Raw genomic sequence first — 13,801 nt, 5'->3', positions numbered from 1 at the left:
CACTTTGTAGAGATAGTTAGGTACTGCAGGTTATTGAGAGTGATGGAATTATTTTCTCCCTATTCAGAAAAAGGGAAAATCATGCATGGATGTATAGCCCAAGACTACAGAGTCCTTGGTGACTGATATCAGTAGAAGGACTCGTGCATAAAGACTATTCACGAAGCAAGAAAAAAGCTTCTTGTCATATTCCAAGCAAGATTTTGTTTCAATGCATATCTAAAGCTGAGAAGACCCCTAACTTAACCTTTCAAATCTATTCTTTGTTTTTATTTAATAGTGTCCCAAAGGCACCTTATCTTCCAAAGAAGAGTCTTCTTCTCCACTGCAGACAGACTGAATCCACAGCATCACAGCTGGTCACACACCCTGCTCTGAGCTTACCACAGAGGACAGCAACAGGCCAAAGAAAATGTACAGGAAAGAAGAATAAGAAAGGAAACAGATACAAGGTAAAGAGACAGTTACCATCTATTTCACCAAGTGCTGAGACAAAAGCTTCAAGCTTCTGCCCTGGACAGGAGGGCAGAGGAGAGGGAGGTACTTCCTTCGGTCATGGCTGGGATCAGCACCAGCTCGGAGAAGGTGTTTGCAAAAAAACCCCACAGGCAAAGTTATATCATAAGTGCCTGTCCTGCTGGGCACATCTTGAAGAAGGGGGAGGGGACTGATGGCAGCCTGGAAGGGCTGTGTGTGCACTGGGGCAGGACACAGAGCCCCAGGCCAGGGCGCACGGGTGGGTCAGTGAGGTGCTGGCACTGCACGATGCCAAACCTCGTGGGAGGGCTCAGAGCAGAGGCAGTGCACACAGGGGACAGGCAGGGAAAGGACCACAGACAGTTGGATGTTTGGGTTTTTTCATAAAACCACCCATTTCCTGGCTTTTCTGCCTATGCATGGGATACCAGAGCCTGAGATTTCCCCTCCGTGCATTTCATGCATCCCCCATCTCACTCCACAGACACATAGAAATCTTGGCTTCTGAAGCTCAGGTGAAGGTTTGACAGCAATCCTGCAGAAAGGATGACTAACCCCACGTCCAAGGAAGGCAAGCATGGGGATCACATTCTCCTGGGCAATGCACTGCAGGATCCTGGGTGCTCCATACAGCCCTCCCATGCAGGAGGCCAGGGATGAGATGTACAGCCCCAGCAAAAACAAAAACCCCACCAAGGATACCTGGAGGAAACAGAGAGAATGCAAAGTTCATCATGTTATGCCTTAAAGACACCCAAGCAATCTTAAATACATGTATTTTAACAGATCACATATATTTTCTAATGTTGTTAAACGAACAGAGCAAGCCCTGGGAAAGCATCAATTTAATTGGTCTGTGGTATAAAGTACAAGCAATTAATACAGGAAAATTATCCCATAAAAGTAATTTAATACTGAACATCCTGTACCGACAGAACCATTTTACAAGCTCATATCCAAGGAATTCTTTGTCACTTGGAGCAAGTGCAGCAAAGCAGCAGCTATTAGATTCCCCTTAAGTAACTGGAAGTGAGTTTATTTCAGGCAAGATCACTTATATACAGAGCACATCATACAGGAAAAGCTGCCCAGGCTTCCCACCATCCAAAACAGGAAGACAAACCCCTGTGTCTCAGAGGGGAAAACCAATCCTGAAGGAAAACCCACAGTAAAACCAAATCAAAATTGCCACTTAAGTAAATGGCATCTCAAAAAACACGCTCCAAAGGATGTAATACAATGACCTTATTTTCCTGTCTTCAATGAGAAAAGAATTTCCTTTGGCCAGCATGAAACATTAAAAAGAAAAAATTTAAAGTCATAGTGCTAACAAGACTGGTTTTAGAACTGTTTTTTGTAGCACCCTTTCAAGCTGGGAGCATCTCCTTCAGGCATGGAGGGAAAGGAAGCACAACTCCTGGTCGGTCACACAGAAGTGAGCACTGGGGTCCCCCTAAGCCGGTCCCCACTGCTGAGAGCTGCAAGAACAGAAAGTGTATCTAAAAAACCCCACCCAAATACACAAAACCCCACAATATAAACACTGTGCAAGAAAGCTTTGAAATGGGAGTGGTCCTGGCACTGCAGTGTAAGGACCTAGACAGAAAAAATAAGGAAAACAAGGTCTAGGGTCACCTGAGACACCCCCAAGCCCTGCAAGACCACAGAGGTCTGACAGCCAGCAGCCAGGCACAGAGAATGGCAAGGCATGGGGGTAACTCCAGCACAAAGGGCAGGCAGAGAGAAAAACCTCACATTTTGGTCCAAATCCAACATGCCCATACTCCTCTGAAGCCAGTGCTGGAGGTACAGACAAGTATTTGTGGCAGAGGATGTCACCAAATGCAGGTCCCCTGCATCCCACAAGTCCTTTGCTCCCACCCCTCCTTCCATGGAAAAGAGGGTCTAAATGAACACAGGTCCTCCCTGCTTCTGCCCCCATTGAAGTCAGGTGGCACATGCTTTGTTAGGAGAAATTACAAAAATTTACATGGCTAAAGATGATCCAAGCTCCATCTGACTTAAGTTTTTTGTCTATGAAATCTGCAGGCAGCAAAAAGGAGATTGGGTAAAAAGCCTTAAAAATCTTGCTGTTGGGGAAGACATGTGAAATTAAAGTCATGATCCAGAACTGCTCAAACTCCCTAGCACAACGTTTCCCCATGAAAATCCACTTGGCCTTGTGAATTGTATCTTGTGGGACAGAAGGAACCTGAGGCAAGGATGAGCAGATACCAGCTCTCATTAGCCCAACAGGCAGACACTCAGGGGGGAATCCTCCCTTCCCTCTCCTCTAATCCTACCCTGCTCCGAGAAATACTCGGAAGAAACTAACACTTGTGCCAGACATCATATATTATTTTAGCTGCCAAAAATGCTTGCATTTAAATGTGCTACTTGACATTCAAATCAGGGTTAGAGGGGAAGAGTCCCTTTCACCAAGGCTGATGAAAGGTTTTGCTAGGAGTTTTGAACATAGAGAGTGTGAATACATTGCAAGGAATTGGCAGTTGGAGCTCATTAGAGGTGAAATTACTGAATCTCATTTTTATGTTTAAAGAGCCAAACAAATATTGTAACAGAGAAAAGCAGCCAAGCACTCGTTCACCTGTGATAGAAAGGGAGAGTTTGGAGGAGCAATGATCTTTCCCCCCTTCCTCTCTTCAAAGTCATTAAAATCTAAAGCATCTCGTAATAATTCAAAGAAGAAACAGGAATATTGCACCATTTGTTTGTTCCATATTACGGGAAAGAAAATTGAATTTACTTTTTTGGAGGGGGGTGTTTGCTTGTTTATTTTTTGTATTTGACAGTATTGAATATCTTCTCTATTGAATATATTCATTATTAGGAGATTTTTCATTTTCCCCCTGAGGGTTCTGAAGTTAAAACACAGCTTTAACAATCTCTTTCTCTTCAGCAGATTCATTTAAAGCTGATTCTTTTGGACACTGCACTTTTTGCCCATTAAGTCATTGACATACAAAGAGGTTGCCTTAGAGAAGGCAGGTTCATTCTTTTTTTGCCTGAAACAGAGGTGGATTTTTTTACCTCAGCAGGTAGTGGCAGAGCTCTACCAATAATTGGGAGTTTATTTTGGGGGGGTGGAAATGTTTAGAGCTGGAAGAAGTTTAGAGTTAAGAAACAAAACCCAAGTTTCAAATTGATATTTTAGACTAAAACCATGTCACAGATCAAACTACTTAAACTTCTCAACTTCAGATGAATCACAAAAAAAAGTGTCAAATACAGTCAACCCATGATTTTGGATAATACCTAAGAACAGGAAATTAGCCCTTCCATATCCCATCCAAAGAAAGACAATGTCACACACCAAAATCTCTTGCTCTCTTCTTAGAGGCCTGCAGTGGTAAGGTTCATTGTGTGTCACACTACAACCCAACTCGTGTAAATACTCAGTGTGGAACGGTGGAATGCCTTGAGTTTAACAATCCAATTGCTCCCCCTGCAATTACAGCCCTTGGATATGGAAATATGAGCTTCGCTTGACTGAGTCAAGGTAAGCAGGGGGGTTCTTCAGAGATTTCAACTTGCTCTAAGCTTTCACCAGCGAGAAAGGATACATGAAATGAAATAAAGCATTTATCATTAAACCTCATTACCATACTTTAGCTCTTAAAGCTATTGCTGGGTGGCAGTGCCAAGGTTTGGCTGTGCTGGTGAATGCAAGGCTATTCAAACCAACTGTACACTGGGATTTGCAAAAGGGAAATCCCCCTGAATTTTAATAAGGGATGGGTACCCAAATTCCTTAGGCTTTTGAAAAGCTCAGGCATTCAGTGAGGCAGATGGCAACCTGAAACCAGCATTACACCAAAGCACGAGTTACCTTCTCTGCTATCATGAAGTCATAGCGGAGTGACTGACGGGTACAAATGGCTCCCAGCAAGAAAACGAAGACAATGTACAGAAACCACCTGCAAACAACAAAAATAAACCAATTTCTTCACAGCAAGACAAGGCCATAGAGAATTCTGCCACTAGGAGAGCCAGGAGACAGTCAGATGCCCACAGGTTGGGTTTTCAGTCACTCTGCATGGTTCCTGAATGATTTTGCTTCAGGGATAAATTTGACACCAGCCCGAGAGGAAGCTGCCCCCACTCCTTAGGTGTGCAGGGGGGAAATATCCCAGTCCTAGGGACAGACTTTTTAGTAGGGCCTGCAGCTAAATGCCAGGGGGTAATGGTGTGAACTAAGAGGGTCAATTCAGATGAGCTGCAAAAACCAAATTTTCTACAATAAGGGTGGTAAAACATGGGAATAGGCTGCCCCAAGAGGTGGTGGATGCCCCATCTTTGGAAACATTCAAGGTCAGGATGGACCTTGATGGAGCAATCTGATCTGGGTGAAGAAGTTCCTGCTCATTGCGGGGAGTTGGGTCAGGATGGCCTTTAAAGGTCCCTTCCAGCCCAAACTGTTCTGTGATTCTGTGGCTCTGCAGGTACACAGGTCCCTTCATCTGGCAGCAACATTAACAGCACAGCCAGCCTGCTCTGCAGCCTCAGCCAGATCCTTTTCTGGAGTTCTGGCCTTTCCATACTCAGGCTGGGGGATAATTTTGTCTGTAAGGCAGGGAATGACCACACCTGTAGGTAGCTGGATTCATGTGACACTTCTACATCCTGTGGAATCCCCCCTCTTAAAACAAGCACCAATTCCAGAGGAATGCCTCCAAATTGTGAAGAATCTTCCTTCCTGACTGAACATTGGTACACAATTAAAAGAAATAATTTCAAAGGCAATTTAGATGGCAATAAAAGCAGGCAGGAAAACCTACTGAGGGCTTTTATGTTTTTAATAAGCAGCAGTGGAAAGCTCTCCTGGAAAGCAGCATTTCCTTGGGAAGAGCATGACTTGATGATGCAGGGGCCTCTGCTTCCCCTGTCTTGCAGGTGGGTAGGTTTCACCTCTCTTGGCCTCATTTGCCCAGCAATAAAAATTACAAAATTTTGATACTTCTTTTCTATTTATATAGAAGAAAAAACACCGGGGGGGGGGGGGGGGGCAATAACCCCCCCCCCACCACCCCCTTGAAATCAACAGCATTGAATGACAAAATCATCCCCCCCAAAGCCTTGGAGAACTCTGCATTCACTCTGGGGCAGCCAGGCTGCAGCAGCACAAGCACCCAGCACCAGCACAGATCCCACCCAGCAGTGGGAGGACTGAGTACATCCTCACTAACAAACATCTCCAGCCCACCCAGAGTATCTGGTGGTAATGGATGACAATTGGAATGAGAGCCACACTTTAATTTTCCAGATGGCTGAGTAATAAAAGGCTGATGGGAATATGAAATGGATTGGTCACACTCAGGGCAGTCTCCAGAGCAAATTTTCCCCAATCAATGACTTACGAGGTGCCAATAGCAGCCAGAGACCCCAGAGGGATGTTGGAAGAAGGCTTCTGGAGATCTCCACTCATATTGAACCCAGCCATCACACCTGTAGTTTGCAGACACAAGTGCAATTTAAGTTATAATATATATATAGTCAATCTAAGCTACAGTATATATAATACACATTGCAATATGTAATATAATTTAATCAATGTAATATAATTTAATCAATCAGTTCATTGGTCGCTTCAGAGCAGTAACTATATCACTTCATTGCACTGCCACACAGACAAATATTGGCTCCCATCAATTGCTTGGTAAAAAAATGTTCATGACTTTAACAGAAGCAAGTCACCACCAACATGTCAAAGAAGCCTCTGTCTGGTTTGAACAATGCTGAGGGGGAAGCAGTATGTGAACAAAACCCATCTTATCTTCATACAAACCTAACAGTAGACAATGCTGCCCGGCTGTTGAAAAGAGAAATGCCACTGTTCATCTGGGCAGCACACGCAGCAGGTGGCACGAACCCCAGCCCAGGTCCATTACAGGTCCCTGCATTCACAGGGGACAGCCACTGCTACAAAACAGAATGTCCTGTCCCTATTAAATGATGATCACATTAGCAGAGGGAATGACAGGGCTCTCGGCACGTAGGTGGCACCTTCCAGCCAAGGGATCTGCTTTGGAAGTAGGCATTATCTCTGCCTTGCAGATAGGGAAACAGAAACACTGAGAGGGCAAGTGATTGTCCCAGTGTCACATAGAAAACACATGCTAGGACTAAGAATAAAATACTGAACTGTTATTTTAGGCCAGAGTACAGGGTATTATACAATCAGGGACAGTCCTTAGCCTAAAAAATTACCAGCTAAAGAGCAAGAGAGGGAAACAGGATGAATCAGAGGATTGGAGCCTCTACATTAAGACTAGAAAGCCAAGGTACAGATTGGTTAAGGGGCTTTGTCCATAGCTGAAGGAGGAGTCATACCAGACTTGTCAAGAAAACAGAGATTCCCTTGTCACATTATGCCAAAAGTTTTCTTAGAAGACTTCAGGTAAGTGCTATAAATAAAAATCTATGGTTTAGAATCCTGATGAAAATCTGGACAATTTGAAGGCAAGACCAAATGCTTTAGGATGCTAACTTCTGCCCATCACTGTTCCCCCCGGGATGTCAGACTAATGTCTCCATAAGGACACGTGAGCCAGGAGCCAGCCAGCAGTGCTGATGGCACGGTCCCTGGGGCCAGGGTGAGATCACCACAGAACAATGGGAAGGAGGATGCCAGCACCATGGCACCATGGCACTCACAGCATCTGGCAGCCCCTGCAGCAGGGACTGACCACACGCCAGTCCACCGTGGCTGCCAAGCCCAGCAGCCAATCCTCGTGTTCAGAGGGCATAAGAATGACAAAGTCAGTCTCTGCAGCTGCAAATCTGAGTGACTACAGCTCTAAATCAGCAACAGCCCATCGCATTTTAAAGCTCTGACACGGATTGCTGCTTGGAAGGGTTTTTCCCCCAAGATGAGAAATAGACAAGAGCCGTGGGACCAAGCTCAGGGTAAAGGGGACAAACCCAAATCAGCCAGATGGCAGGGAACAGGATGGCCTCCCTATTCCCTACAGACCTTGGCCTTTGATGGGCTGTCAGCAATGGCTGGGCTGCTAATCATGGAACACAAACTCTGCTCTGCTCTGTCCCAGGCACTGCTGTGCATCTTCATAGCCATCTCCACATCTGCTCAAAGGGAATTGTAACACCTCCTCTCCTCACTGCTCTGCCATGAGGACAGCATACAAATGAGCACAAGGCACTCTCCTGCTGCCAAACACATCCAGGGCTTTATTTATTTATTTATTTATTTATTTATTATTGATGCTTTTTCCTTGATCATCTCTTTTTTCCCCCCTTGATCAGTCCACTCACCAGCCATCTTTTCCTGTCATCTCCACCATGGAGCAAGAGCTCTGACAACCGTTCCCTGGTCCCCACAGAATCCTGGCATTCCTCAGCTCCTGGAAGAGCTTTTCCTCCAAATTCAGACCAGATTTGAATCCTTGACACCATATTGAAAGCATTACAAATCAAGTGCTTAATTTTCTCCTGGAAGACTATTTTGTGGATATACTTCTGAACAGCACAGCTAAAAGCCTGTCAGCTGCTCTGGTTTTCTCTAGATAAAGATTCCGTGCAATGTGCAAGCCCTGCTCCTTTCAAACAGTTACACAACAGGCTTAGCCAGAGGTAAGAAAAGTTAGGAAGGCAGAAGTCCATGGAAACGGTCACAAATATGCTAAATAAATTCTCTATGAAGCACTCTTTGGTGACATGCTACTCTGCAATTCAGAGACAAAGCAGAAAACAGAATTCTCTGAATTTTTCTTCCAAAGGGAGCAAACTATTGTCAGAAGGACAGCTGTTAATCTCATGTGCTTCTTGGCCAAGTTTCTCAAACATCTGGCACCACCTTTAAATCTTCCAGCTTGAGTCACCTCTTCCTCATCCAAACTCCTGCCTCAGCAAAGCACTGGGGAAACACCAAAATGGCATTTTCTGGACTGAACATAAAAAAGTTGAAGACGTGAGTCATCGGCAGAGCGATGACTGCACAGCCTGGGCTGCCTCACTGCCTCCCTCCCACAGACCCACACACGCTCGGGAGCAGCCAGGAGATGACTTCCCAGAGCCCACATAAAGAGGATCTAGAGGCTGGTGATTGACCTCCTGCCCAGCAGTGGCCAGGGGTCACACCCAGGCCACTGCACACCACTAGCTTCTGTCAGGGCTCCCAGGAGGTCACCGGAGTTGCATGGGTTCCACAGCCAAAGGTCAAGGCCACCACAGAGGGAAGCAACTCAGAAACTCTCATCCACTCAGGCCAAAGCCATCTCCTCTGTGCTGCAGTTACGACTGTGACATGACCAGTGCAAAGGTGTGGACAATCTGGTAGGACAGATGTACGGACAATGCCAGAGCCACCTCTCCACCACCAGCAGCCTTTTAAACCCTTTGAGTTAACAAGTTTTCCTGAACAAATCAGTCTTTCCTCTGAAAATGCTCTTTTTTCTTTCAAGTTAAGAACACGTGTGGCAGGCAGTGCAGATACAGAACTACCACAACACTCGTTGCAGATTCCTTCTGCATGTCCTTCCTGGCAGTCAAGGTAGGAAGAAATTGGGATGTTCCTTCCTTCAGAAACAGGCCTGTCCCCAGGGAAATGGCCAATCCCTTCTGAACTCAAGCAATCATATCTGCAGATTCTCCATGGAGAAAATTATCCACCTCTCTGTTTCAATGAGATAGCAGGCTGGATTTTCCACACTGGCTATTATCTTAGAGAGCAGCAGATAGTGACAAAGCTTCTGGACAAAGAAGCATGAAAACACAGTCAACCCAGCCAGGAAATTATGGCTGAGACAGTCTGTACGTTGCTGCTATTCCCAGTGTAATCTGGTCCTGGGCATCATCCAGGGGGTGGATGTGTGCATGAGGGGACCACCTACATTGTGTGTCAGGCACAGCCACCACCCCACCAGCCATGGTTTATAGCTGCAGATATGATCACTCTTGCAAACGCCCAGTGCATTTTTCAGTGAGCATACTATAAAATATAAAAGGTGGGTTTTTTTCCTTCACCCAGGAGGTGAAGAATGGAAAATCTTAGATAAGGCTTGTAGCTAATTTTTTTTTAAGGGCCAACTTCTCCACTGATGTAAGCTGGCACCTTGCCATAGACTTCAATGGAGTTGTGCCAGTTTACATCATCTGATAACTTAGCCCAAAACTTCTAAATCTATTTGCTGTCATTTTGCAAGTGCCAGATATGGTTTATTTCAGAACTGGTTTCTGTGCAGTGATATTTTCCACTAACGCTGCTTCAAATGACATCTTACTTTCTTGTATCACAAGACAACACACTTCTTTCATTAGACAGAAAACCTTGGGGATTTAGTAGAAAAACATTTTTTGCACAACAGAAACAGCATTTATCTTAATTTTAAAATGCACTGACGGCTGCATGGCTGCTGCTGCTGGGAGCTGGCTGTGGGCAGGCTGCCCCTGAGACTCCCTCCCTGTTGAAAAAGCCTGGCTGGGTGGGTATCCAAGTGTTCCCAGCACAGCAGCAAAAGGTGTGCACTGAGAAGGTATTTACAAACATGCAGAAGAACAGCTGGCTAATGCACAGCACCTCTGCAGGGGCATGTTCACACCTTCCACAGCTATATTTCAGTCTTTGGACTGAAGCCAGCAAATCCCAGGCTTCTGTGCCCATGCTCTCCCATTTAGGCCAGCTCTAGATGTATGTTTTGGATCCCTTGGCTACTTCCCTATGATTAAATGAAAAACTTGGAGGAATTAGGCCAGCTGCACTGAACATCCAGCTGAAATAGTTTTAACAGCTATTGCACAGGTAGCAAACAGAGCAGCCTCTGCTTACCAGTGCTCAACCATAAAACTGGAGTAACTTCACTTGCATTGCTGCAGTCATACCAGTAAAACACAGAGAAAGCAACCTGACCTGGAGCAAAACACCCCGAGGAGGATGCTCCTAGGAGGCAGCATGATGCTACTGGTCTGCAAAAGGCTGGGATTACCATCCTATACCTGTCAGTTGAAGCATGTCCCCAGCTGCTCCTCCTTCCTGACTGTTTGGTCCTGGCCAGGGTCTCCCCACAGGTCCTGCTCCCCCTTCCACCTGTGGGAAGACCCACAGGTCCTCCTCCCTCCAAAGAGGGGAAGTGGCTGCCCCTCTTTGCTGTTACAGCTACCAGTCTGCATTTCAGACATTTCTGCTTCACTGCCATGTCTGGTGGAAATGGGCAACTTGCAGCCACTTTTCAGTATATCCCAGAGACCAAACTCAAACTGGTTGAATTCAGATAGCCATCTCAGAGACAGAGGAAGAAGCCTATCCTGAAGAGATCAAAATAGTTTCACTTCAAAGAGGAACATTTCATCTCAAAAGGCCCAAACAATTTGTTTCACAATTTCCGAAATATTCTTTTTTAAAAACTGTGTTATCAAAATAGCATCTTGGATTTCAAGCTAGCACATGCTACAAATTAAAAATAGTAAACACAACATTTTATAATTAAACAGAACATTGCTGTGGGTCAAAGAACTGTTTCAAACTGGCTCAGTGTAACCCCTCAGAACTGAACAGCATATTGAAACCAAATTTCCATTGTATCTTAAGGCAAAGGATTTTGCTTCCAGTGCTTCAACCAGGTCCCTGTGGGGGCTCCAGCAGAGGTGGATGCCACTGAGGTGGGTGGTGGGGAGGACCACAGGCTGGAGGGGACAGCCTGGGAGCAGTGCTAGCCTGTCCCTGTCATTCCTTAGTGCCACTTGCTCACTCTCTGCATCACGTTGCCTGCCTGAAGCAGCAGCACTGGCAGCAGAGAAGTCTTGACTCCCATCCTAGGAATTTCTTAATCAGACCATAACCTCTTCCATGCAGAGCACCAAACACAGCCCTGCATTTCATGAGGCTCCCGAACTCCACAGTGCTCCAAACAGCAGTGACAGGAGTGATAGTGATGTTATATGGTACCACTGGCACTGCTACTCTGAAGGAATAATTTAAATCCAGTAAATAACCAAGCAATTAAAAAGAACACATGAAAAAGCTGTGCTAACAACCAAAGTAATTATACATCATGCCAAACTGTATTTTCAGAGGATGTCTGACATTACTACTGGTATTACTACTGCTAACTAAACAGAGCAACAGCCTGCCAGGGCTTTAAACAAATTGTATCTATTAGCTTTGGCATTCTTCCTAGCAGCCAAGCATTAGCAGTGACAAAAACTCATTTAATATGGCTAATCATGGTCATTTTCTGCACAGTTTTGTCATAACTGTTCCTTCTTCTATAACCAAGGAACCAGAAATCAACCTGCTTTCCTACACCAGTGACAGAGCTCATAAGAAAGTTTTTTTTTCTCTTGGGGACTCACTTGGGCCAATCAAAAATGACAACAGAAAAGAGAGCAGAAGACATCTCCGTGGTGCCAATAGTTCAGGCAGGTGAGTTTTCCAGGAGGAAATCAGGAGAGGTAATAGCTAACCTGATAAGGTGGGAGAGAGGATCTCAAAGACAAATTTGAAGTCCTGCACTAGGTGCACCTGACAAAGTGACTTCTGCTACCCAGCCATTCCTCCAGTCCCCTCTGTTTCACAAAACACTTTCATTTGTCTCCCTGTACCGCAGCAATTCTGCAACTTCCAGTGAGTTGCTTAGAGCTGATCCTCTGAAAATTCATTCTGTAATCCAAGGATTCATCACTATGGAAACTGCTTATAATCAGTACTTTTTATAGCTTAAAACACCCAGCATCAACAAAAGGTATTGTAACTTCAGCTGATAGTTACTGCATTCCCACTGGAGATTGTCAGCTCTGGAAAGAGGACATGCATCTTCCTGGTAATTTAAGGGAGTGGATGATATGAAGGTGCCTAATTAGACTCATAAATATGAGCTCTGCTGACATACAAGGACGAACCTGTGACACCACGCAGTGAGTGGCGGGCCCATCATGGGCAATGGCATCAGCCCAGCTCAACCCCCTGCTAAGGTAAGGATGAAGAGAAAGTCCTCCTGTGCTCTTCCCACTCTCCCAGTGCTCATAAGGCTCATCTGATTTGATAAATCATGGTCAGTTCTTTTAGATAGGCTTGATACCTTCTGCCCTGACAGCATTGGCCAAGATCAGTGCCTGAGCCTTGTCCTTGGCTTGGGAGGATTTACAAGACCACATCAACCCACAGAGTCCACCAACAGTTTCTCACCACAGAGACAGAAGAGCACATTCAAGTGAACAAGACAGGAGAGCAAAAAATTTGAGATGCTGGAGGGAAGCCTGAACATTTGAATTGACCACCTGGGTCTGCTATGGCCAAGTGCAGTCCGGCTCACAGCCCAGAGGAGCTCCCCTTGCTTCTGCTCATCTCTGAGATGCTCCTGTGGAGGAAAAAAGGATGAGGATAAAATTTAACTGTACCTGTGGCAGCTGGGAAAAACACTCCAAAAACAGTGAAGAAGGACTCCCCCTGGCTGTAGTCTGGCAGGGTGTTGTTGAACAGCAGCTCTGGGGAGTAGCCGACGAAGCCGTGCTCTGTGGAGACATGGAGGGTGAGAGGAGAGCCCCAGGAGCCACCAGGGCTGCAGGAGCCCCCCCAGCTGCTCTCAGCGACCACCCCCCTCTAAACACATGCCCCTGCAGGGGCTGGCTCCAAGGACCACCTGAAAGGATGAACATCAACTTATATGATAGGGGAGGAGGCAGAAGCCAGGGCTGCCACTCCTGCCCTGTCTTTCTAAGGTCACACACACACAGGTTTTGCTTTCCAAACAAGTTTTACAGAAGACAGGGGAGGGGGGAAAGCGATGGGTGGGATACCAATGTCATGCACCTGGTTTACTGGGTATATAATGGAGGATCCCACTCCCCCACTGCACACTTGAAGGACGGCTGGAATCCTTCTGCAGACCTCAATTTGTTAGGAAGGGTTAAGCCTGACAATTGGCATGCAAAGCATCAATTAGGAAAGGTTTTTGATGCTTATAGACAGAAAAGATAACTCACAAAAGCAGGTTAAGGAATTAAAGCGTGTGACTATTAAATAATAATTTCATTTTTAACAGGCAACACTGCTTTTTGATGGAGTATCTTAATCTGTGGAAACTTCTCCTCCCTGTCAGTAATCCAAATGCTTATGCCAGCTGGGGGTGGAAGGTGAGCAAAGTCGGTTCCTTTTTTTCTCCTGCCACTACAATCTATTTCCACAAGACATGTGACTCCAATAACTTGAATTTTCTCATTAGCAGGCAGGATGTTGTTTATGGCCGCATAGGGTGATGGCCAGAAATTAAAAAAAGGCTCCATCAAAGCTGTCCCATGCCTCAAAGACAACATTAATGATGTTTGGACAACAGATTAGACCAGAACATTA

The 13,801-nt window shown here is 45.5% G+C and overlaps 1 protein-coding gene across 2 annotated transcripts in view; it reads right to left on the bottom strand.

Annotated features, from left to right (window-relative positions):
• The window catches only part of SLC12A8 (solute carrier family 12 member 8), a 50,306-nt gene that overhangs the window by 11,441 nt on the left and 25,064 nt on the right, over positions 1-13,801 (bottom strand). For both annotated transcript variants that reach the window (XM_050977098.1, XM_050977097.1), the window contains exons 6-9: positions 12,850-12,963; positions 5,856-5,943; positions 4,328-4,415; positions 1,033-1,179 (exon numbers count right to left, since the gene is read on the bottom strand). In XM_050977098.1, coding sequence (XP_050833055.1) covers positions 1,033-1,179; positions 4,328-4,415; positions 5,856-5,943; positions 12,850-12,963 — 437 coding nt within the window. The remainder of the gene's footprint in view (positions 1-1,032; positions 1,180-4,327; positions 4,416-5,855; positions 5,944-12,849; positions 12,964-13,801) is intronic.

This window comes from Serinus canaria, chromosome 7 (assembly GCF_022539315.1).
Source record: "Serinus canaria isolate serCan28SL12 chromosome 7, serCan2020, whole genome shotgun sequence".
Classification (NCBI taxonomy): Eukaryota; Metazoa; Chordata; class Aves; order Passeriformes; family Fringillidae; genus Serinus; species Serinus canaria.
This window is presented reverse-complemented; position numbering and strand designations above follow the sequence as displayed.